A 26,903-nucleotide genomic window follows, 5' to 3' on the forward strand; every position below is an offset into this window, starting at 1 on the left:
TTACTTTTTCTCCTTCACCTGGACAACAAGAAGGTCTATCAAAGGTGTACCTCAAATGAAAATGTCTTCCTAACTTACCAGTGGTCAGAAGTGAACCAGTTAGGAACACAGGACTGGGAGGGACCGCTTGGGTCATCTGTCACAGGCAACTCTGTCAGGTAATCCTATTCACAAGTTTATCAATTTCCATTTTAACGCTAGTTAGATTGTTTGCCCCCACTACCCCTATTGAGAGGCTGTTCCAGAAGCCCACTCTTGTTAGGGTTAGAAAACTTCTCATTTCCAGTCTAAATGTATTAATGGCCAGTTTATCCCCATTGTTCTTGTTTCAGTGTTGTCCTTTAGCTTTAATAGCTCCTCTCCCTCCTTGGTACAACCCCCTGATGTGTTTATTGGGAGCAATCATGTCCCTTCTCAACCTTTGATTTGCTAGGCTAAACAAACCAAGCTCATTTAGTTTCCTCTCATGAAACAGGGCCCTCACTGATCAGCCTAGTAGCCTTCTCTGCACCTGTTCCACTTTGAATTCATCTTTTTTGAACACAGGCAATCAGAATTGTACACAGTATTCCTCACCAGTGTCTTGTATGAAGGCATTCATGTATCCCTACTTCTATTGGAAATACCTTTTCTCTGCTCTGAATTTGTCTCTCCTAGGTGATGTTTATACTTTTAGAGCAAGTCAAAATGTTTTGACTGGAACTTTTTTAGTTGGAAAATGGTGTTGTGTCAAAATCAAAATGTTTCATGGAAACAGTTCTGTGTCAGCAACAAGCTTTTCTGTATACACGTTCAAAACAAAACAAACTGATATTTTGTTTCAAACGAAATATTTTTTGTTTAGTTTGAATTTTGAAAACCCGAAATAGTCAGTTCTTGGATTTTTTTACATCGCCCTTCCCCCGGTCACAGGGTGAGCTAGCCCTTTAAGAGGCATTGGGGCTCAGCCTCCCCTCTGCCAGATTTAGCACATCTCTTTAAGTGAAGTGAATGAGTTTAGGGGTCATGTGACTGCAGGAGCAAATGACCAAGAACAAGGCCTCCTGGGAGATACAAGGGCAGCCTGAGTTCAGTCAGGAAAGAGATTCCAGGAGAGCAGACTTGGGAATGTCAGGACCAGGACATGGGCAGTCTGATCTGCTGGCCAGGCTTAGTGGTCAAAACCAGAAGTCTGTGCAGGAACAAGGCTCAGTTCCAGCAGTTCTGGGGTGGCTACCCAGTGAGGGCTTCCTTGGAACCCTTGGGCCCAGGTTCAAGACTTACACAGATAGGAAAGGACCAGTGAGGAGACTGTGTTGCTACCTTGTACAAGGGGAAGAAGGGACTGTTGGGACCCCATGAGGGTGGGAAGCTGAGCCCAGCAGAAGGGCTGCAGACTGTTGTGCAGTTGGAAAGACCCTTGAAGAGCTGAGCCGTGTAAGAGGCTAGGGTGGAAGATTGGTTTTGTATCCTTTGTGCCTCTGACTTTGAAAGGTGTGAACTCATGGTGTAGCTCAGTGGTTTGAACCTCTTTTCATATGTGGACCCCTAAACCATTTTGAATGGAGGTGCAGACCCCTTTGGAAATCTTAGACATAGCCTGTGGACCACCAGGTGTCCGCGGACCCTAGGTTGAAAACCACTGATGTAGCTGGAGGGCTAAGCCACCTTACTGCTCATAACAATGGAGCTCCTGCACTGTGGATGACTGCTGGGAGGGGAAAATGAGGCAGTAAGTGATCTGATGCCAGTCCAGGCAAATCCCTCCTAAATGCCTATTTCTCTCCCTCTTTTACTTCTCTTCCCTTTTTTCATTGAAAATGGTGAGGAAGAATAAAAAAAAGGAGGCTGATTGCTGGGTAAGGAGGAGAAGAAACCTTTTTTGGGGGTGGGGGAGAGTGTCAAAATCTAAAATAAACAAAATAAACAATTTGTTTAATGGCAGGTCCATGAAATGGCTACTGGGTTGTCTAACCACATGGCTGGATCTTCAAACTAGGAACCTAAATCGATGGTATTGCAGGTGCCATTATTTTGCCTGTATGTAATTATACCCAAACTGGGGCATGGAAACTGAGGTATAATCACCCCAGCTGCTAGTCTCTCCCGGGCACAAGTTAGTCCTGTTGTCTGGGAGGAATAGGGGGAAGCTTGTGCTGACATTGCCTAAGCTCTACTTGTTTGTAGAGGTGAAATTTTGCCATTTGCGGAAGGCTAGAGCAAGGCCTCTGCCCCACTTAAGTACTAGTTATGCCTTACTTTAAGGGCTTAAATGGAACTTACTTAGTTCATAGCCCTTGAGCTGGCCTCTACAGAGGGGTGAATTTCACTGTGGAGGAATAGGGGACTTCGATCTCCAGCATTGCCAGGCCAGCATGTTCCACTCGTTTTAATTTAATAAATCAATTTTAAGACATTATACTGAACTCCTATGGAATTGCAGTGCATACATATGCACAAATATATAGATCTTTGTTTAAAGGACTTGCACAAACCTTCTTTGTATTTTTGCCAGTACTATACAAGTGCTGTATGTTGGGTATAGAGGCATGATCCAGTGCCTGTTGAAGTAAATGGAAAGAATCCCATTGACTTTGGGTTTTTCGTCAGGCTTACAGATGTAATGCAACACACAAATCCATACCAACTGTAAGACCTACTCCATTCTGTTCTTGTCGTATTTGATCATTTAACATTCAGGCAGAGCAAATCACCTCTAGTGATGAAGTTACCCAGACCCCTGTACCAAACTCCTTTTAGGCTGACCCATGGCCCTGCCACTTCTCATTTAAAATTCTGATTATTTATAAGCCCTCAAGGCTTTCTCTTTCAGCTTGCTATTCTTCTGCACATTCAGAGGCTACAGATGAGTACACTTGAGTAATCCGTCATTGACAAAAAGACAAGGCTTGCTGTCAAAGCTCTATAGGAGCATACTGTCAGGGTGATGACAGTGTGATCACAACTGTGTTTCACATGGTGTCCTGCTGGATGATAACATCTTCTGTGTTGGGGAAAAAAAAATGCCAGCTCCATCCTCTGTTAGTTTTGCCCTGTTTAAATGTCAATCCCTTTAATCCTGGTAGTGACAAATATAGAAAAATGTACTTGCTACTAAATACGTACTTAGTTGGCTAAAATGCGTATTAGCTGCTCTGAATACCTATCTGCTTAATACATTCAGTACTATTGAATGTATTTTAGTGAGAGAATGCTGCTGATGATGCTCACAGAAGAACTTGGAGAGTTCATAATAGCATTGCTTAGTACTGAATCTAGCTGTGCAGAATGTTCGTACATCAGCCTTCATGTTCGTCTTATAGCAGCAGTCCTGAACTTTGCTGAAAGATGTACTGAAAAGTTCAGTAACTTTTGGACCAGCACCTCCTTCGTGCATGACAATCCCTCCACTCCTGCTCCACCCCTTTAGTCATCTTCAGAGAGGGAGGCCAATAACCTTTTAGAATTGCTTCTCTTGCTTTCTGGGACGCCTCTCAGCCCCAGGTTGCTAAAGGGATAGTAGAAGCAGCAGCAGATCAGGAGATGCCCTGCAGGGTTCCTGAGAGCTCTATGGCACTTTTGCAGTTTGTTAAGTTTGGGATCACACTCCTAATGTGTATAAAAATGGAGTACTGAAGAACCGAATGAGACAAATACAAACCCCACACGATTACTCGCTAAATTCTCCACAACAAGCCAAAGACATGGCTCCTCCCCAAACCCAACCGATCAAAGAATAATGAGCTCAAAGTGCGGATTACTTTTAAAAAATAAAACCACCTCCATGCCTTTTTGACTCTTCCTCACTCCCGAATGCATTGTCCAGTTGGTCCCAAACATTTTGGAAACATTCTATCCTCAGATAATATGGATTGTTATGTATTGATATTGCCATAGTCCATATAGAAGCCCCAATCAGGACTGAGGGCCTGTTGTGCTAGACGCTGTACAAACACACAGTAAAGGACAGGTCCTGCCCTGAAGAGTTTGTATCTCCATTATGCCTGTGAAATATCAGCTGAATTGGTTTATTTATGTTAGCATTAGGGGGATAAGAAACTGTGATGGAATACATTCCTATATTCACACCCTACACACTGTTATAATACTCTGTGTACAAGGTATGTCTTGTAGGGTATCATTTGAAGACTCATAATTTGCTGGTCAGTATTATTCTGATAAAATATGTATGGCAACATTGTATGTGCAGTTACAAGATTTCTCTGTATGATGTTAACAACACATGTTCCAAACCCCACAGCCCTGCCCAACCAGAAATTGGCAAACAGGTCTGTCCTAAACAAAGGAATGTGTGCTTGCCTTAATTTGCATTTAAGCAGTAAACAGAGTCATCAAAGAGGAAGGGAAAACAAAGAAAGTTCAAATAGATGAAAAACCAGCAGGGAACATCCTTCCACATAGACTCTTTGTCTCCTGGGTCTCAGCTGGAAATGTTTTCCAAGAAGGGTATTAAAACTATAAAAAGGAGGGACCAACACCCCAAGGGACCCCTGTCTATCTCCCTACCCAACTCATTCTCCACACCTGAGAAGACAAAAGGAAACAGCTATTGGACTCTGAGAGAGAGGTTCTGATCTGAAAATTTGCTCAGTAATCTGCTGGAGCATGTGGTGAGAAAGTTTGCTTTGCAACTAAGAGTTTCTTAAGTAGATACTAATAAGCATTTATCTTTATTTTTCTTGTAACCATTTCTGACTTTTGTGCCTCGTTACCTGTACTCACTTAAAATCTATCTCTTTGTAGTTAAGAAACTTGTTTCATTGTTGTATCTAATCCAATGTGTTTAAGATAAAGTATCTAGGTAACTCTAAGGTAAGAAACTGGAATATTATTCCCTTAAAGGAATAATGAACTGAATATATGTGTACTGTCTAGCAGAGTGCTGGGCAGTACATGACATACATTTCTTGGAGAAAATCTGGGACTGGGGGCATGTTGGGGTCACCTGGCAGTACAACCAAGGCTGGTGAAAGCCAGGGACGTAACTAGCAGGCTACAGTTACTCACACATGATATGGGTGTGTCTTGCATGCTGGAAGGCTGTTTGTGAGCAGCCCAGGTGGGAGCTTCTTCAGCAAGGCATTGTAAGGTACCAAAGGTTGCAGGACAGGGGTGACTCAGGACCCCCACCTCACCACTAGTCTGGACTGTGACCTGGTATGTTGCAGAAATGGCTGTTTTGCACCTTGGATTGTCCTGTGAAACTGTGCAAAGTAAAAGTCACAGTAGTATTGTACTCCTACTCCATTCTCACTTGGCACAGGAATAAATGATTATACAGGGAGCAAGGCATTGGAGATTTGGGCTTTATAATGGAGAGGTAGTTTTACCCTTAATGGTGCAGAGCCTGGATGCTCTTCATACTATGCAAGGCAGTTGTAGGTCCTTCATCTAGAATCTTTTAAAAAAGAGAAATGGATGCTGTCTCACAGAGCAATGCAAACTTTAAACTGGTGCAACCATATTGATTTAGATGAGCATATTCCTTTGAAAACCGGCAAGGGTAAAATCCAAAAGACCAGGATGCCTCAGGGGAAAGATGAAGAAAAGGGAGTGTGGTACAGATTAAACATGGAGGATAATGCGTGTAAGGAATGATGCAGTGTGCAGAGCTGTTGAAGCAATGGCTGAGTTTGCTTAAGGAGAGCTCAGATGCTATCCTAGGGTAAAACTGTGCAGTCTGAACGTTTTCTGCTTTCTAGCTGAATAGTTGCTCATCCCTTCCAGTGTTTCCTGAACAGTGAGAATCTTTAGACATAGAGGAATAAAACAGGCAGCCCGAAATGGTAGGATTTTATTTTTCCCTATGAAAGATGCACATGCAGTCAGGATTATGCACATGAGTCCCTGTCAGACTGGGAATTAGTCCAGTTTGACAGGGATTTGTGATAAAACATGTTATCAGTTAATGTCTGCATACTAAAGAGTCGTGTTACTTATTTGTGGCAACCATCAGCTATGGCTAGTAGTAATATTAATATTTTAATTTAGAAAGGTACTTTTGATTTTGCTGATAGTGCAAGCAGGTTGTTATCATTTAAAAAAATTGTATTACTTTATATTTTCACTATGATTAAACACCTTCAGTTCAACTCTCCCCTCACGTGTCCCAGGATAAATCAGGAGTGCCCCGACTGAAGTCAGTGGTCCTGCAGCTGTCTAAAACCAGTGTAAGGAAGATGTGTAAATCAGGCACTTTGCTCTTGCACTCCGTTCCCAATCATGCATCAGCAAAATAGGTGTGGGGTGTAGGGTGTGAGTGAATGAAGTCCAGGCTTCTCGCATGCAGGTCTCACCTATATCTGGTGCCAGTGACGTGCCAGGGGGCAGCGATGGTGTGGAGGTGCCACGGGGTCCATGCAGCTCCTCAGGGATTTGCCAGGTTTGGGTGGCTGGGCCTGAACCCTTTTCTGCAGGGAGGGTTTGATCAAACCCCAGTCTTTGCATGGGGATCTCTGTGAGGGAACCCCATGGAGATTTTTCACCCCACAAAGCCCCATGCTGAAGGGTTTAATGTGTGTGGGTCTGATCTGGTCTTAAAATCTTTGCTAAGGGTTTAATAAACCATATCTAAATGCGTTAAAGTACTTGCACCAACCTATCTCCACCACAGAATGGAACAAAGGGACAGAGTGTAATTTTGGTGGGTCGTGGAATTGGGGTGGGGCTGGTGGGTGCAATGGCAGTTATGTCAAGTTGGATTTGGATGGCTTCCTGAAATGTTCATTTCCAGATACTCATCAAAAAATAAAAACACCCCCCCACACACACACAAATGTAGTAATTTTGTAAAGAGTGTAAATATTATCTGATTGGATTCCAGTGACAAACCCTTTAAATCTAAAATTATCACAATGTACAGCTAGAGGCAGTAACTGAAGCCAGGGTTGTGTTGTGCTAGGCATTGTACATACACATTATCACAGACATAAGAACATATGAATGGCCATATTGAGTCAGACCAGTGGTCCAACTAGCCCAGTACCCTGACTTCCAAGAGTAGCCAGTGCCAGATGCTTCACAGGGAATGAACATACCAGGGCAATTATCAAGTGATCTGTCCCCTGTGGTCCAGTCCCAGCTACTGGCAGTTGGAGATTTAAGGATACCCTGATCATGAGGTTCCATCCCTTTGACCATCTTGACTACTGGCTTATCCTCTATCTAATTCTTTAATTGAACACATTTATACTTTTGGCCTTCACAAGATCCCATGGCAATGAGTTCCACAGGTTGACTGTGCATTCTGTGAAGAAGTATTTCTTTGTTTGTTCCAAACCTGCTGTCTAATAATTTCATCGGGTGATGCCTAATTTTTGTCAGATGTAAAGGGGTATGTAACACATCCCTATGCACTTTCCCCACACCATTCATAATTTTATAGACCCCTATCATATGTGCCCTTACTTGTGTCTTTTCTAAGTCGAACAGTCCTACAATACCTGCCCCAAAGAATTCATAATGTAAATAGACCAGGCAAAGAGTAGGAGAAGAAACACAGACACACACACAAGTGAAATGACTCCACCAAGACACACAGCAGGTCAGTGACAGTTGTGAACAGAACCCAGATATCCTGAATTACAGGGCAGGACCCTGTTTATTGGACTATGGTGCCTGTTACTCTTGGCTAATGAAGATTTTTGTTGGGGAATATACCTCTATATTTATATACGAAGCTGTATGCAGATATATGCAAATTTTCCACAGAGTCCTGCAGTGCACTTTACTCTCACTCAGGCAAAATTTCCAATGCTGTTCTCTCCTGTTCTGTGGCCAGGTACTGTCCTGATAGGTGTAACCAGAAGCGCCGACTCCGTGGGTGCTTCGGGGATCAAGAATCTACTGAAAAAATAAGGGGTGCTTAGCACCCACAAGCCACCAATAAGCAGCAGGAGCACATACATGGCACACAGTGAAACTGGAAGGCAGGAGAGCATCCACTGACAAAAACGAAAGTCAGAGCCTGTAGGTGTAGCACAAGATTTGGCCCACTGAAAGCAAATAACTAGTTGCAGTGGGGGAGGTTTAGGTTGGATATTAGGAAAAACTTTTTCACTAGGAGGGTGGTGAAACACTGGAATGCGTTACCTAGGTAGGTGGTGGAATCTCCTTCCTTAGAAGTTTTTAAGGTCAGGCTTGACAAAGCCCTGGCTGGGATGATTTAATTGGGGATTGGTCCTGCTTTGAGCAGGGGTTGGACTAGATGACCTCCTGAGTTCCCTTCCAACTCTGATATTCTATGATTCTGTGAACTACAATGCAAGTAGGCTTAGACCTACCTGGCCATGCAAATACGTATGGAGTTGCCTTGTTAATAATAATAATCATAATATGAATAGAAGCATGTTAACTGGGGGCAGGGAGCGGGAGGGAGGAAGGTTGGATAATGTACAAACATTTCTTTTGTGTTTTCACTTGTGTTAACTTTTCAGTGCATCCTATCCAATCGGGTTGCATTGCATCATGGACATTTACCCACTCTTTTCTTGAAGCAAGCTTTTCTTGTCATGGCTCTTCATGTTAATCAGATAGTGTTTAATCCTCCTTACACATTGGTGTAAATCAGGAGTAATTCCCTTGAAGTCAATGGAATTAAACTTGTATAAAGCTTGTGTGAATGAGAGAATTAGGGCCACAATATTTAACAGTCCAATCCACCTGCTCTCCTTAATATCATAGCTGCATACTGCATGTTTGCTCTCTGAACTCGCATAAATATCCAATGTGTGTTCTAACTATTTTTCTTGTGTTGAATGGAGTAGTCATCTGTATAACAGCATTTTTTTTTTAAATTTTTCTCTAGATATTACCAGATACGAGCAGGGTTGAAACTTCCATCCAGGATTCCCCATAGACTGGCTGCAACAATCATAGAGCAAACAGGTGAGAAATTCATAGGAAAGTGACCTGATGAGAACTGGGTTCATTTGTTCAGATTGGGGAAAACAGAGTAAATGAGAGATAATCCAAGTACAAATCTGGGTTTAGATCCAGATCTGAACTTCTCCTAAAGCTCAGGGGCATTTAGAGACGGTGTTCTGGTTTGGCCTGTTAAAGAGATGGGCTCCAGTTCTGAAGTTTGAATCTGGTTCCAAACCTCATGGTATGTGTGTGAGATGCAGAGCCAGATTCAATAGGGAACCATTTCTAGGGTAAGTGAAAATGTGAAAAAAACAAGTCTCCTGGCTGCTGCACATGGGAACGAGCAGTTTGTGCTCAAAGACATGAAATGTATAGTAATGGCTAAAAGGAAGTTCAGGGAAGCACCCGGAAATCCAGACGCTTCTCTGCATTTCATCTGAGCTTGCTGAACCTCAAGAGGCTGCAGAATTGGGCTAGGAATGGCAGAATAAAAATTAAATCACCTATGTAAAAGCTTCCCTATGGTTTGCTTGATATGGGAATTCTCCATTTCCTGCCCGGAACTATTGCGTAGTGTTCAACACTTGGCCATGTTGCACTACAGCGGTGATGGCGTTTCAGCAGCTGAGAATGGGAAGGCTATTGTTTATATAAAATATGACCAAATACATGGTGAGGTTTTGGCTGGAGCAAGCTTGACACAGACCTGGGTGCAGAGTGCCAGGCAGCAGGACCTGCAAGGAGGTTAGTACGATTCCTCTGCGAGGCGTCCTTCAAGGACTCAGCAGAGCCCCTCCCAGAGGACGGCACTGCCTGGGGAGGGAGCATAGTTTGGGACATGAGGAGTTCATTTAGTGCAACCCCGCTGCCGCTTCCACCCACGCAGCCCATACAGAGCTCTGGTGGAATTAAAGCTGCCCCTTCCTTGGTGGAAGCTCTTGGGAGGGAAGCAATGGGAACACACTATCTTGCTTTCTGTCTCTCTCTGGGGTGTGGCCAGCATAGGAAGGTGCATTTGGCAATCTGACCTGTAAATGGTGTAGTGCTTTGGGCTCCTTCTGGACAAAGGGGACACTAGGTCAGTGTAAACAACTATGGGTCTAATCCAAAATCCACTGAAGTCATTTGGAATCTTTTCGTTAACTCCTGTGGGCTTTAGATTGGGCCCTGTTAGCAGAAGGCCGTGACGCAGGCTGTCTCCTAGAACACAGCGAAAAGCTATCAGAAGAACTACATTTTAAATCTAACTTTACCTTCCTGTTATAAAAAAGAATATAAGGTAATGCAGTTCTGCATTGTAAACCAAGTGAATGAGCATATTGTCCAGGAAGCAGGTAAAACTACTTCCTTCCTGTCCTGTTTCTTCATTTCATTGACGGAGCTCAGAGCATTTTCTTCCTCCTAACATTTGTACATACCTGAAAGACAAATGAGGCTGCAGCGTTTTCATCAGTCTTTTTTAAAAAAACAAAAAACAATACAAAACAAAAAACCCTTATAAACCGAAGGCAAAACGTACAGTGGTTACAGGATTAGCAGCAGACTTGCATAACGCTAATGCAATCCAGGCAGGAGGTTAATAGCTTTACAGGGCTAATATCAAGGCAGGGGGTATTTAAGACGTTAAGGCTTTAAAAGATTCTTCCTTGGCTAACTTTGATAGGGTTTTGTAATTGATTCATACAGCCTGTGGAAGAGCATCATTTAATGGGGCTGAAGTTTAAGCTAATCAGTTGGACTATTAGATGGCAATAGAGGTTTTCCTACAGGATGGGGAGCACGCAGATACTGGTCACGGAGTTGGTATACCATACTTTAAATGCTTTTTATTGATTATAAAACAAACCTTACTTACTTTACATTTATACCCCAAACATACTATACCAGAGTTCAAAGGTCAGAATGGTCCAATGGCCAGTCAAGGTTTCTTTTGTTGGATAAGATCATAAGATGCTGGGAGCCGGCAAAACCACATTTATATTCACACGGGGCTCTGGATTAATAAACGACATTGATTTGCAGAAATTATAAGCATTCATTTATAGTTCATTTTGTTGCGTCATCGGTTTTTTGCCTTTGTTTACTAGGCCTTTTACCCACTCAATTTTAAAGAGACAGCTTCGGGCGGGCCGCCATGATTTAAAGCGTGCCATTTTCTTTAATTTTTATACAATTTTACATCAGTCCATTTGATGTTATTTCCTTTTTTGATGATTTTTCGTATTTTTCTTGGAATATAAGATTGTTTTGGCACAAAGAGTTCTAATAGTCCTTGACCTTAATTCCTTGCTTCAGTTGCTAACTTGCAAAGCATGCATTCATGTCGACCAGGCGTCATTCATACCAGGCCTTTATGACCTATAACACATTACATGGATATATGAATCACAATGTGTGTGTGTGTGTGTGTGTATATATATATATATATATATATATATATATGCACACCCGCCTCGTGATATATGATTAATGCCATTAATTATTGTATTACTTTACAATTTTTCAAGCAATTTAATTTTATATATTACTTGCTTTACATTTTTTGTTGCTTTTTTATTCGGTAGTATAAACAGAGCATAATAAAGGTTAACAAAATTAGTAATGCAAATAATATGACAATAGGATGTTTAATATTTGATCATTGTGGAGCAAAATGTTTGGTTTTTTTTAGCTGAGCAGACTTAGATAATATTTTTGTATATTGCCTGATTTTTGCCTTTATTAATTTTTTTATTGTTTCCAATGTATTTTTAAATTGAAGGACCAGTTTACATTTTTTGGTTTTTAAACTATTTAAAAAAAATAGAGGACGTTGGTAAATAATTTTATTAATAATGACCTTTGTTAATTACATTAATATGACTTAATTGGGCCTTTGTTTGTTATACTTTTTTTAAATACACGTTTTTAGTGGTTACCACACAGATACACCCATTGCCTAAATTAAACACTTTTTTGCCATTCGTGGCTAAATATTGCATGGTACATTGTTTTCTTAAATGGTTTAAATGACATTTCTCTAGGGACCAAGTTAGTTGTGGGCACACCCATTTGCTTTGTTTTTACTTTTTACAATGTTTTGTTAATTTTATTAATTTGTATTTTAATTATGTTTCACTTATTTTTATTCACTTTTTATTAATAATTTTTGGCAACTTCCAGGCCACGGCTGCTTTTTACTTTCCCCTCAGAGTGGCTTGATTTTAATTAAACTTTATATATATTTTTTTATTTTGTAATTTGTTGATTTTATATATGAGGATTTTGGAACCATTTAAAAGGCCATTGCCAAATACTTAGCAGATTAACCATTTTTTTAATGTACTATATTTTATAGTTTGCATTTGTACACATTGTATTACTAGTAAAGTTTTATTGTTAATTTTAGACACACCAAATAGATTTACATTTAGAGACGTTTCTAAGGTTTGGGCTTGTTTTAACTGGAGATCCACACTTCTTATTCCTTGTTTCGATAATGCACCAAAATGTTGTGTTACATGTGTCTGTATAGCCCCCCAAATTTTACCCAAAGCTGACATTTGTTTGGTAACATTTTAATATTAAATGAGTTTAAAACTTCATCTTCAATGCTACCTATGATATATTTTTCTGTACCTTTTTTATTTTGTATAGTTCATTTTTTTTATTGTTGCCATACTTGTAATAGAGGCAAGGCATATGGCGTACACTTTGGCTATTGTGCACTTACGTTTACTTGCACTTTTTTTAACCATATTGTTTGGTTTACAATAGTTTGGGCTTTGATTACTTTTTCCCTCCTACATGGGTGCTCGTCTGCCGTGATTCTTGGTGCGATTTTGTTTACTGGTATTTTATTAAGAAACATAAAAAAGACCATATTTTTGAAAATATATTCCCCCATTAATTTTCCTAAAGCAACTTAATTTGATTATTATGGAAGGATTTGTATTTACACCATATTTTTATAACTTAAGAGCCATTGATTTATTTTATTTCACATGAGTATTAGCCAGTTTTTGTTTATTAGTCACATTTAGGGTGACTACATTAAATTTTAAGCTTTAAAAGGTACAGTTTAGAGTACTTATATTTAGCTTAAATTTAGTTATAATAAAAACAAACCTTAGGTGACCGTTTTTTTTAGTATGTACAAATATTTTTATTGCTCTTTTAAATTTTTTGGCTTTATATATTTTCATGTTACATTTTTTTCGGTCATATTTTAAATTTTACCTTAAACGTTGTGGGTTTTTTTACATTTGGTTTTGTTTGGTCCTGTTTTTTTTTTCATTTTGTTCCACAAGTAGTCAAATGTATTGTTTCCTTTGATTTATACCTTCATTTTAGAGGTGCTTCCATATGTATAGTCATGTACCCCTAATTTTTTCCAAATATTTAAAAAACATAAAAGCCCCAAACCATATTTTTACCCTTTTTGAATTATGAGAATTCTTCATATTGAAACCGTAGCCCTTATTCAATTGGAATAATGTCTGATGCTTTTGGCCGTATTATTTTAAATACTTACACTAACCTTTTTTATTTTTGCTTGAGCTTCGGTATTATGATGTTTTTAAATATAACACACACAACACATATTTTGTACTAAGCACAAAATGCAAAGCAAAGCAAGCATAAGCAATAAACCAATTACAAAAATTGTAGCACCGTATTTGCACTTGAAATCCAAGGTCCGTAGAGGATAATTTTGGGTGCAATTGGGCATTTCTTGTCCTCTGTAAGATGAACTAAATGAAAAAGAAAGGAACATTATTTAATTTTTAGGCCAGAACTTTAATTGTGATGTGTGGACCCACTTTTTTGTTGTTGTTAATTTGCACTACAGTAGGTGAAATTTTATTTATGATGGAAAATGGTTTAACCCATTTAGACTTCAGTACATTATTTTTTTATGTTAATTTTAAATATTTTACTTGATTTTTGATTTTTTATAATTGATTGTTTTTTGACACACAGCTCCTGTATTTTTACTTGCTTTTTCAATGCTGCTATAGTTTTCTGGCACCAACTGTGAGAAACTCTTGCGATATCCCCCTTACATGAATTGCCTTTTTTACAGCTTGCCACAACAGCCATACTACGGCCGTTTGCTTTTACTGGCATGAGGCTTGTACAGCTGTACATATTTTTTAAACATGTTTTTTAAGGTATCAAGTATATTACATCTGGTTCCACCGCACCTTCCATCCAAGGTCATGTCCCAAATGCAATAAATTTCTTCTCTAACAGAGAAGGGGCTTTAACTTTAGTCCATGGAGGTGCCTCTTCCACTCCTTCATTTTTTTAAAAAAAATAGTTTTTTAAACATTATTACACTAACACCACGTGGTATCGCCCTATGCGTTTTTTTCCCCTCTCACACGTTTTTTTACAAATTTTACAAATAAGGAGTTACCCTTATTAGTCTTAGACAAGTACTCCCCCAACACTGTAAGACCCCATCTCCAAATCCGGCACTCCTTAATATCTCTCCCCACACTGCATTCTCCACCACTTGTTAGACCCACAAAAGAGGTCTCCCTACAGGGTGGGGAGCAGGAAGATACCGGGCACAGTGTTGGTATGCAATACTCTAAATGCGCATTATTGATTACAAAACAGATCTTACTTGCTTCATATTTATACTCCAAACATACTATACCAGAGTCCAAAGGTCAGAATGGTCCCGATGGCCAGTCGAGGTTCCTTGCGTCAGGATAAGATCATAAAATGAGGGGAGCTGGCAAAATCACATCCATATCCACACAGGACTCTGGATCAATAAACTGTTCTGATTTGCAGAAATCATAGGCATCCGTTTATAGTTCATTCCATCACGTTATTGGTTCTTGGCTTTTGTTTACTAGGCCTTTTACCTGCATAATTTTAAAGAGACAATCCTGGGTGAGCCGCCGTGATCCAAGGCATGCCATTTCCTCCAATTCTTATAAAATTTTGTATCAGTCCACTTGGTGTTGTTTCCTTTTCTGATTTTTCATATTTTTTTCAGACAATCATAAGATTGTTTTTGCACAAAGAGTTCTAATAGTCCTTAACCTTAAGTCCTTGCTTTGGTTGCTAACTCGCAATGCACATATTCATGTCAAACACACATCATTCATACCAGATATATATCTCTATCTCTGTGCATCTATATATATCTCCCAACAGGACATTTCTTTATTCTGTTGTCACTGATCTGCCCAAGTATCAGAGGGGTAGCCATGTTAGTCTGGATCTGTAAAAGCAGCAAAGAGTCCTGTGGCACCTTATAGACTAACAGATGTATTGGAGCATAAGCTTTCGTGGGTGAATCCATGCATCCGACGAAGTGGGTATTCACCCATGAAAGCTTATGCTCCAATATGTCTGTTAGTCTATAAGGTGCCACAGGACTCTGATCTGCCCAAGTGTATATATAGATTTTTGTGTGTGAGTGGGGAGGAGAAATTAAAACATTGCAAGTTTTAATAATATGCACTATGAAAGAGGCAGTCCTGGCAGCCCAAAGTATTATAAAATCATGAGTCAAAGCCCCCAAATTCATGAGATTGACTTTAAAATTTGTGATTCTTTCTATTTGTCTTCTGTTTTATTGAGACCTTTGCATTCAGATTTTTCAAGGTTTCTCCACAGCCATGAGGACCAGGAACTTTCTCTTTCAAAAAATAAAAGCTGACATTTTCATTTCAGCAGCTGGGATGCTAAGAAAAATAAAAATAACATGAGACTTGCAATAAAACCATGGGAGGTGACAACACTTGAAGATGGTAAGGAATGAAAGAAATAAGTATTTTCCGTTGCAGAAATAGCATAGCTTTTAGCTCCCAAAACTCTTCATGGAGAAACGAAATCAGGGACCAACCAAACTTGTGAATTTGAGACCAGCCCTTGGGACTTCCAGGAAGTTAATATTAACTAACTTATATAATGTAAATGTACATATATAACATAAGGCAGTACATGTACAGTCCTGATGTTAATATGTATGTTTTTTCTTGGAACTGGAGAGAAATTCCTTTGCTTTACCAGCAATGAAAAGGGTGAGGGGAGGGAAATAAGATGTTAACTAACCTGTTAAAGAGGAATCCTTGATGTGAACTTTGATCTGTAGGATCATTAGTCTTTGTGGGCTGTACCTCCATATCTAAGGTCTGGTCTACACTGCTGCTTAAGTTGATGTAAGTTACATCGCTCAAGGGTATGAAAAATATCACCCGCCTGAGCGATGTAACTTACATGGACCTAACGGGGTGTCTACACCATGCTATGTCGTGGGAGACACTCTTTCATTGACTTAGCTTCTTCTTTGAGTGCTTGCTCATGTCGATTCCATCCAAGCAGGTATGTGCGTGCCACGTGCATGGTCATTGGAAGGTTTTCCCCCTAGCAGTACCCATCAGGTCGGCTGTGGAGCCCCATGGAGTTGTGCCTTCATGGCAGTATATATATATAGGTCCCTGCTGACCCACCACCTCTTCAGTTCCTTCTTACTGGCTGTGACAGTCATTGGAGCTGCTTCTCTCTCCTGCTAGGGCAAGCGATCCCCTAGTGGACTTTCCTATTTGTATCTGTAAATAGTTTTAATTAGAGTTAGTTAATGTTTTTAGTATAGGATATTTAGTTAGATAAGTTTCTGTTGGGATTTATTCCCCCCACATTCCCCCGGGGACTGGGGTATGCCTTGGTCTCAAGGCTTCAAACTGTGTAGGTCCTACCAGAAGCCAATGCCCAGGAGAGACCCTCATGACTGCTGCATAAAGTGCTTGGGAGAAGCCCACCAGACTGACAAGTGTAAAATCTGTAGAGGTGCCACCCAAGAACCAAGAAGGACAGGGACTTTAGGTTGAAACTTCTCCTTATGGAGTCAGCTCTTCATCCCCAGCCGGCACAGTGCTTTGGTGCAGAGCGCACTGGCCTCAGTGAGAGAAAAGGACTCGGGGTCTAGAGACCCCGGGCGCTGCCAATCTCTGCCACCAAAGATGAGCTCTGTGGCTTCCCGGCACCACTTTCACTCACTGGTGCTGCACAGAAAGTAAAAGAGAGTCAAGATGGGGCGTTCGCCCACAGTGAGAGCAGTCTAGTGTGAGGGTCCCCATAGAGTGCATCCCGTGCCAGGACACTCAGCCCCTGCTCCAGCAAAACCAGCAACCTTGACTCCGGCATCGTAGGCAGGTCTGCCGAGTCTGATCCCTTTGGAGTCCCCTGCGTGGGAGAGCCAAATGGGGGAGTTGGATCTTCCATCCTCTCCAGACATGTTTGAGGCCACCAGGGACCTCATCGTGAGGCAGCACCGGCACCAGGCAGAGGAGCCGTGCTTTCTAAGGGCAAACCAGCCATGATGTGGTGCTGGTCACCCTCCACTCGCCACTGCTCTCTGGCACCATACCACTAATCACCGAGGTCGGACTCAACTTCTCGGTCGGAGCCAGAATCGTACATCTCCAGATGGAACCAGCATCACTCGCATCACCGTTTGAGGCAAGAGGATGGTCAGCAAGTTCTCATGATGTGCTGACCACCACAATGGCAGGTGGTCACACAGGAGCCTTTCTGGACCCCGTGGGTGTATCACCAAGCCCAGGGGACAAGCTCCAGATCTCTGTCTATCACCTCGGACAGGCAGATCCCCACATCATCCTCCATGGTGTGGGAACCTCCACAGGGATCAGAGCCCAGTTGTGACGGTTTAGATCACAGAAACCCCCTTGGAGTTGCCAACTGATGTACCAAGGCTACTTCTGTCCCTGCTTTCCCTGCCAGCTTGGGACTCCAGCACCCTGTCTTGCTGAGCCAGACATGCCAGTCTGCTCCAACACAGACCAAGGGTCTGAACCACATGCCCCAAAGCTGCAGGCTTAACTGAAAGCAACTTAAGAAGTGTTCCTGCCTTTAACACTCAGAAGCCCAACTTCCAATGGGGTCCAAACCCTAAATAAATCAGTTTTGTCCTGTATAAATCTTATACAGGGTAACTCATAAATTGTTCGCCCTCTATAACACTGATAGAGAGGTATGCACAGCTGTTTGCCCCCCCCCCAGGTATTAATACATACTCTGGGTTAATTAATAAGTAAAAAGTGATTTTATTAAATACAGAAAGTAGGATTTAAGTGGTTCCACGTAGTAACAGACAGAACAAAGTGAATTACCAAGCAAAATAAAATAGAATGCACAAGTCTATTTCTAAGAAAACTGAATACAGATAAAACCTCACCCTCAGAGGTGTTTCAGTAAGCTTCCTTTTACAGACTAGTCTCCTCCTAGTCTGGGTCCAGCAATCACTCACATCCCCTGTAGTTACTGTCCTTTGTTCTAGTTTCTTTCAGGTATCCTTGGGGGTGGAGAGGCTCTCTCTTTAGCCAACTGAAGACAAAATATAGGGGTCTCCCACAGGCTTAAATAGACTTTCTCTTGTGGGTGGAGAACCCCTCCTCTCTCCTATGCAAAGTCCAGCTACAAGATGGAGTTTTGGAGTCACATGGGCAAGTCACATGTCCATGCATGACTCAGAACTTACAGGTAGCAGCCATGGCTCACATGCTAGCTTGAATGTCCTCATGTAGACTTCTTATGTGGATTGGAGCCTCCCAAGATGCATTGTCCCTTAAGTGCTTCTTGATTGGGCACTTAATTTGCACATTCCTTTCTCAAGAAGCTGACCGAATGCTTTACAAAGGCTACTTAAAAATCAAGCCAGTTCACAGCCAATATTCATAACTTTGAATACAAAACTGATACATGCATACAAGTAGGATTAATAGATTCAGTAGATCATAACCTTTGCATAGATATGATACATGGCATATGCAGCATAAAACATATTCCACTTATGTCATATATATATTCATAAGCATATTTCCATAAAGCCTTATGGGGGACACCATCGCACCAGTGTCCAAGCCGGCACCGAGGCCAACACCAAGGCCGGGACTAGGGCCAGTACCACCCCTGCCTCCGTGCAGGAAATCATAGAATCATAGAATATCAGGGTTGGAAGGGAATCAGGAGGTCATCTAGTCCAACCCCCTGCTCAAAGCAGGACCAATCCCCAATTAAATCATCCCATCCAGGGCTTTGTCAAGCCTGACCTTAAAAACTTCTAAGGAAGGAGATTCCACCACCTTGAAAGTAACGCATTCAAGTGCTTCACCACCCTCCTAGTGAAAAAGTTTTTCCTAATATCCAACCTAAATCTCCCACACTGCAACTTGAGACCATTATTCCTCATTCTGTCATCTGCTACCACTGAGAACAGTCTAGAGCCATCCTCTTTGGAACCCCCTTTCAGGTAGTTGAAAGCAGCTATCAAATCCCCCCTCATTCTTCTCTTCTGTAGACTAAACATCCCCAGTTCCCTCAGCCTCTCCTCATAAGTCATGTGTTCCAGTCCCCTAATCATTTTTGTTGCCCTCCGCTGGACTCTTTCCAATTTTTCCACATCCTTCTTGTAGTGTGGGGCGCAAAACTGGACACAGTACTCCAGATGAGGCCTCACCAGTGTCGAATAGAGGGGAATGATCACGTCCCTTGATCTGCTGGCAATGCCCCTACTTATACATCCCAAAATGCCACTGGCCTTCTTGGAAACAAGGGCACACTGTTGACTCATATCCAGCTTCCCGTCCACTGTAACCCCTAGGTCCTTTTCTGCAGAACTGCTGCTGAGCCATTCGGTCCCTAGTGCCTGGGATTCTTCTGTCCTAAGTTCAGGACTCTGCACTTCTCCTTGTTGAACCTCATTAGATTTCTTTTGGCCCAATCCTCTAATTTGTCTAGGTCCCTCTGTATCCTGTCCCTACCCTCCAGCGTATCTACCTCTCCTCCCAGTTTAGTGTCATCTGCAAACTTGCTGAGGGTGCAATCCACACAATCCTCCAGATCATTTATGAAGATATTGAACAAAAACGGCCCCAGGACCGACCCTTGGGGCACTCCGCTTGATACCAGCTGCCAACTAGACATGGAGCCATTGATCACTACCCGTTGAGCCCGATGATCTAGCCAGCTTTCTATCCACCTTATAGTCCATTCATCCAGCCCATATTTCTTTAACTTGTTGGCAAGAATACTGTGGGAGACCGTGTCAAAAGCTTTGCTAAAGTCAAAGAACAACATGTCCACTGCTTTCCCTTCATCCACAGGACCAGTTATCTCGTCATAGAAGACAATTAGATTAGTCAGGCATGACTTTCCCTTGGTGAATCCATGCTGACTGTTCCTGATCACTTTCCTCTCCTCTAAGTGCTTCAGCATTGCTTCCTTGAGGACCTGCTCCATGATTTTTCCAGGGACTGAGGGGAGGCTGACTGGCCTGTAGTTCCCAGGATCCTCCTTCTTCCCTTTTTTAAAGATGGGCACTACATTAGCCTTTTTCCAGTCGTCCGGGACTTCCCCCGATCGCCATGAGTTTTCAAAGATAATGGCCAATGGCTCTGAAATCACATCTGCCAACTCCTTTAGCACTCTCGGATGCAATGCATCCGGCCCCATGGACTTATGCATGTCCAGCTTTTCTAAATAGAAAATATCTAAATGAAATATCAGCATGAGAGAGCCCCTGCAAGTTGGAGGGTTAAGAGGACCCAGAGGGGCATCATCCTCTTCCTCCCCAGACGAGGCAGTAGAGGGCTCATCTGCCACATTTCCTTCTATGGACAATAGAGCCCACCAAGAGCTACTCAGAAGGCAGCACAAAATCTGTGCCTCTAGGCAGAGGTGCTGTCAGAAGAAGTGGGTGCCATGACGGGTCCTTCAAAGGTGGCCTTACCCTTGATCAAGACTATCCAGAATTCCACCAAGACCCTATGGCAAACTCCCGCCTCCATTCCCCCCATGGCCAAGAGGGTAGAAAGGAAGTACTTTGTACCCTCCAAGAGGTACGAATACCTATTCACCCACCCTCAGCCGGGCATGCTGGTTGTGGAGGTGGCAAATGCAAAAGATAGACAAGGGCAGCAGAGTCCTACACCCAAATTTAAGGAGGCAAAAAAGATGGACCTCTTTGGCCATAAGGTCTTTTCCACCGGGGGGCTCCAGTTTCGGCTTGCTGATCAACAAGTGATCCTCAACCATGATAACCGTAGCTCTTGGACCACTTTATCCAAGTTTAAGGAGTTACTCTCAGCTGACTCTCACTCCAACTTTGGAGCCATCCTCGAGGAGGGCAAGGCTATTGCAAAGACCTCCTTGCAAGCTGCATTGGACTCAGCGGATGTCCGCATGTTGTCCACCACTATAGCCATGTGAAGGCACTCGTGGCTGCAAGTTTCGGGCCTCCCACATGAGGTCCAACAAATGATTCAGGGCATGCCCTTCAATGGCTTGGATCTGTTTGCAGAACAAACGGACTCTAGGCTCCATAGTCTCAAAGACTCAAGAGCAACATTTAAATCTCTGGTGCTCCATACGCCAGCCCCACAAAGAAAGCATTTTAAGCCTCAGACCCACCACGCCTCTACCCCTCTCAGCCCAGAAAAGATTACGGAACTCGGCGAGGCAGTCTTCAGCTCCCAAGCAAAACTTTGAAGGTGTACCTGGGGGCGATGCACCAGTCACAATCCCAGATCCTTCTCCCTGTTTTTTGAATCACCTATCCCATTTCTACCAGGCCTGGGCTCAGATCACCTCGGACCAGTAGGTCTTGCACATGGTAGAATTGGGATATTCTCTCCAATTCTGTTCCCTTCCTCCCTCCCACCCCCCTTCCCTGTCTCTCTTCATGGACCGTTCTCTTGAGCAACTTCTCATACCAGAAGTGCAAGTGCTTCTGGAAGCTGGAGCCTTAGAGGAGGTCCCTCAGGAGTTCTGGGGAAAGAGTTTCTATTCCCGATATTTCCTAATCCTGAAAGCCAAAGGTGGGTTAAGACCCATTTTGGACCTGTGGAACCACAACATATTCATGACAAAGCTGAAGTTCTGCGTGATCTCTCTGGCTTCCATTATTCCCTCTCTGGATCCAGAGAACTGGTACACTGCCTTCGACTTCAAAGACGCATACTTCCATGTGTCGATCGTGCTCTCCAGCAGGTGGTTTCTCCACTTTGTGGTCAACAATGCCCATTATCAGTTTGTGGTTCTCACCTTCGGGCTTTCGGTGGTCCCTCGGGTGTTCACCAAATGCATGTCGGTTGTAGCCGCATTCCTGAGGAGGTGACATGTACAAGTTTTCCTGTACCTAGACAACTGACTTGTCAAGGGCCGTATCAAACACAAAGTGGAACAGCATGTGAACCTCATATGATCGACTTTCAAAGAGCTCAGGCTAATACTGAATGTGCCAAAATCAACTCTAACCATTACCCAGAGGACAGAGCCCATCAGAGCTCTCTTAGATTCAGGTCAAGCCAAAGCATTCCTTCCAGAGTACTGTTTTCTGACTAAGGGTGCCATCATAGAGGCCCTAACGCGATACCCCATTACTATGGCTCAAGGTTGCCTAAAGCTGCTTGGTCACATGGCTGCTTCTACATATTGTGACAAAGTTCCTCCTCTGCCTCGGTGGGTCCCGCGCTTATTGGCGGATTTGCTTGTCTCAGAGATTCACGGCAGCCCTCAGTTTGGCCACTCTTGCTAGTGGCTCAAACCTGCCGTCCACTCAGCTAACCTCATCACTGGCCAGCATGGGGGAAACGGAGAACAATCCCTGCAGTCTCTGTGTCCCACCTAGTGGGTCGGGGACAGGGCAGATCCCTTTCCGACCTTCCCTTCTGGTGTTTCTCACAGACCAGGTTCAACTCCTCCTGTGTCCGATCAGGAGTTGTGGGGAAGGCGGGGGGAAACCCGGGCCCACCCTCTACACCGGGTTCCAGCCGAGGGCCCTGTGGATAACAGTTGTCCACAATGTTCCCTGTATCAGCTGTGTGACAGCTACAACTCCCTGGGCTACTTCCCCATGGCGCCCCCCCCCACTAACTGAAGGGAGGTCCTTTTTAAGCCAGGTGTCCTGATTAGCCTGCCTGCCATAATTTAAGCTAGAAAGTTCTTAATTGGCTCCAGGTGTCTTGATTAGCTTGCCTGTCTTAACTGGTTCTGGCAGGTTCCTGATTGCTCTAGGGCAGCCCCTGCTCTAGTCACTCAGGGAACAGAAAGCTGTTCATCCAGTGGCCAATATATTTGACTTCCATCAGATTCCTGTATCCCAGTGGTTTGGGTCTGTCACAGTGTATAGTACAGCACGTGAGACTTCGACTCTGGCCTCTGCAGGCCTGGCTGGCCTCCGTGTGCAGGCCATCCCAAGACTGCCTAGACAGGTTAGTTACACTTCCTCCTTCAGTTTTCGAGTCCCTCCTGGGGTTGCTAAACCCGCAAGTAGTGTGCGTGGGAGTGTCCTTCTCCAGGACCCCAATGACGGAGATTCCACAGCCTCCCTTGGAAGCTTATTCAGGAGCTTAATTACCCTTATAGTTACAAAGTTTTTCCTACTATCTAACCTAGCTTTAAGCCCCTTACTTCTTGTCTTACCTCCAGTGGACATGGAGAACAACTGATCACCATCCTCTCTGTAACAGCCCTTAACCTATCTGAAGACTTATCAGCCCTTGCCTCACTCAGTTTTTTGATCTTAAGACATGCCCTCTTTTTTTTCAACCTGTTAAGACTGTGAAGCACTTCCCAAGAAAAGTACTATATAAGAAATAGGCATTAATTATTAATTATAAGCCCTATTTTTAGACTAGGCCCACCCCCGTACACTGTAACGAGTTTACTCTGAAGGCGAAGGAGAATTTGTCTGAAGAAAATTGCTCAGACTTTGAGTTACACGCAATTAAATAAATTACTTAGTACTTCTGATTTGTGGCCAACGTTTCTTTGTTTCTCTAGTTCAAAAATGGCTTGTTACCATCCCTTAAAACTTTCCACATAGATAAATCCCCTTGAAAACTTGACCATAGGCTCTAATTGCAGAAAATAGGTTTTAATTGTTCTAAGTTGTTGGCTACAGTGTATTGTGTATCTAGTTATGTGTGGGAATCGTACCTGCCAGGAATAAGGTAGGGTAGACTGACACAGCATCTGTATAAACCATAGGTGAAGTGCAGCCAGGAGAAAACAGTTGCAACGCCCATAGAAGTGTAAGTGTCTAAGTTCAGTGGTGATGCAGATTGTGATTTAAATTACATGTCATTTGTAAGAGTGTAATAAAACAGGTGCATGTAGCAAAGCAGTGATTTGGCATTAAACAGGGATTTAGAATGAGCAGTTTGTCTTCTGGCAGTGCAAGAAAAGCAAATGCAAGGCATGTTTCTTTGACCTTGCCTTCTCTAAAAAAGCACATAGCAACAGGTATATTAAAAACAAAAAAAGACCCGACCAAAATAAGACACTCTACTGCACATGCTTCTCCCCTGGGGAAAGAATGAGAGAACAAAGAAATGTGTAGTCACATTGCTTAAAATGCTGCTGGAATGCACTCAGACACTACAGTGTCAAGTGCTATATAAGGACCTGTACAGAGTGGAGCTAATAAGAGGGTAAGAAAAGGAGGACCCCTACTGCATTTATTTATGCCTGCAGCAGTTTCAGGGTTGCAGTTCCTGTGTATTCCAATGGGAATTGTACCACTTTACAACAAGGTTGAAACTGGTCCTTGTAGAACACCATTCTAATGTAAACGATGCTTTTTCATGCCCACTGAATCTCAAATCAGTTCAAGTTACACTGATTGTGACTGCCTTGCATCTAGGGCATGATTCAAAGGAGTAACAGTGAATCAGGCCTCTGATGTGTAACCTTCTTCACTGGCAACTCTTTCCCTGTGTTTTTAATGACTACAAGTTAATGTTTGACCAAACCCACCTTATTACTGTTTAAGAATCTCAAAGCAGTTTTCAGTAAAGGAATTATACGTTTCTTCCACTTTTGGAGAAAATATTTTGTTGCTAATCCTCTCATGAACCTCAATACAGTCAACACAAGTATGTGCGCTTCTTTGCTCATTAGAGCAAGAAGAAATAGCATCATGAATTGTATAACATTATAGTCATTAGTTTCAATAACATTTTGAAAGGTAATTTCTGCCTCCATTAAGTGAAGATAAATTTATTCTTTTTGAAGCACAGAATGGGGAGACATTTAATTTTGAATGAATACATTCTAATTTGTTTTCAGGTCTTATCAAACCAACCTGAAAAATAAATACGTATGTTTACATGGAGAGTAGAGTGTTCCGGGTAAATATGCATTATATTTATCGGGGGTGCATCATAGATATAAAATCTGAAATACTCTAGGGGTGAGCTGCACTAGAAGTAATTATTAGCTATGGTGGGTGTTATGGTAGATAATCAGAAATCCCAAGTTCCTGGAAAAGCAGAGTTTGGGAGTTTAGGACCTGAACAAAAAATGTTCCCAAATTTGTTTGAGAAGAGGGAGAAAAAATAGGGCAACAACAAAAGAAGAGACTTAAAAGGGGAACGTAAGATAAGGCGAAAGCATTTCTTTACTGACTTAAGCACTTTGGAGAGATTTGTGTGCCCATTCTGGTCTTTACACTAGGTAAAAGGGCCAGAGCGACATAAGGGGGCTCAAAAAGCCTTGCATCTTGCTGAGGGAGGATCTCTCTAGTCCAGGCACTGTGGAAGACATCCATATGGCTGTCCTTTGAGGGCCCCCTTGCAAGCTGGGTGCAGGAGAGGCATGGGGATGCTGGAGTAGGGTAGGCATGGGAGGGCCACAGCACCATGGAGATTCTGAACAGTGCTGCAGCTCATAGGCAGCGGGGCGGCTGATGCAATTTGGATGGGTATGTTAGCTACACCATTATTCACCTGTTATACTGCCCGTTCGCACATCTAAGTTATTAAATCACAGTTATTTTCAGAAGTTACTTCTCCAAATACAGAAGGACCTCTGGGACCCTCTATTCATAAGAGGCTTAGACCTAATAATTACTTTTTTATTTCAAGCAACCCCTGAATTCTGTTTATTTTAACAAAGTGTCAAGAGTTTAAAAAAGTGAAGAGAACATTTTCAGCTAGTGCAAAGTAGGTCAGCTATTCCATCATCTCACATTTCAGCATGCCTGAAAAATGAACCCTGGTTTATAAAGCAATACAGAGATAAGAGACTACATTTATATTAAGACCTTTCACACAAGGAAATTAATAGTTTATCTTGCTTTTCATCTTCACAGAATCTATGTATGGTTAGAGAGGCAGTTTTATATAATTTGTTCTGCTAGGCTAATTGGAAATGTCAAAAGGCAAGGTTAAGATTAGAAATGTGTGGCTTTAATCAAAAGTCAAACTGGAGGAGTGGAAATTCTAACTTTTTGATCGCGCTAACTCAAAAAAATTGTGGTGTCTCTAAACCATTTTCTTTGCATAGTACACATAATATTTAGCTAGTTTTAGCTGAAATATGGGAGCATAGGGGTCTTGGTGAATACCCTTCCATTAAGAAAAGTGTATTATCAAGGGGCAGTTGCATTATTTTACAGTCTTCTAGAAGGAGTCTATGCAGCTCACTTTGTATTGGTGCAGTATTAGAAGGCAGTTTTTGGCATGCTCTGTAACCTATGCTTTTGAATATTGCTTGGCTTTGGAGATCTGGGGTAAGTCCTGCTCTCAGTTACAAGATTTTCATAAGTCTCTAATGATTTTGGGTGCCCAATTTATAGAATCACAGGGCTGGAAGGGACCTCGAGAGGTCATCTAGTCCTGTTCCCTGCACTCAAGGCAGGACTAAGTATTATCTAGACCATCCCTGACAGGTGTGTGTCCAAACTGCTCTTAAAAATCCCCAGTGATGGAGATTCCACCACCTCCCTAGTCAATTTATTCCAGTGTTTAACCACTCTGACAGTTAGGAAGTTTTTCCTAATGTCCAACCTAAACCACCCTTGCTCCAATTTAAGCCAATAGAATCATAGAATATCAGGGTTGGAAGGGACCTCAGGAGGTCATCAACCCCATGCTCAAAGTAGGACCAATCCCCAACTAAATCATCCCAGCCAGGGCTTTGTCAAGCCTGACCTTAAAAACTTCTAAGGAAGGAGATTCCACCACCTCGAAAGTAATGCATTCAAGTGCTTCACCACCCTCCTAGTGAAA

At 42.4% G+C, this 26,903-nt stretch overlaps 1 protein-coding gene across 1 annotated transcript in view; it reads left to right on the plus strand.

Annotated features, from left to right (window-relative positions):
• FAM135B (family with sequence similarity 135 member B) overlaps positions 1 to 26,903 on the plus strand; it is a 230,378-nt gene that overhangs the window by 25,553 nt on the left and 177,922 nt on the right. The window contains exon 2 of the mRNA XM_077808827.1: positions 8,807 to 8,886. Coding sequence (XP_077664953.1) covers positions 8,807 to 8,886 — 80 coding nt within the window. The remainder of the gene's footprint in view (positions 1 to 8,806; positions 8,887 to 26,903) is intronic.

This window comes from Eretmochelys imbricata, chromosome 2 (assembly GCF_965152235.1).
Source record: "Eretmochelys imbricata isolate rEreImb1 chromosome 2, rEreImb1.hap1, whole genome shotgun sequence".
In the NCBI taxonomy this organism is placed as follows: Eukaryota; Metazoa; Chordata; order Testudines; family Cheloniidae; genus Eretmochelys; species Eretmochelys imbricata.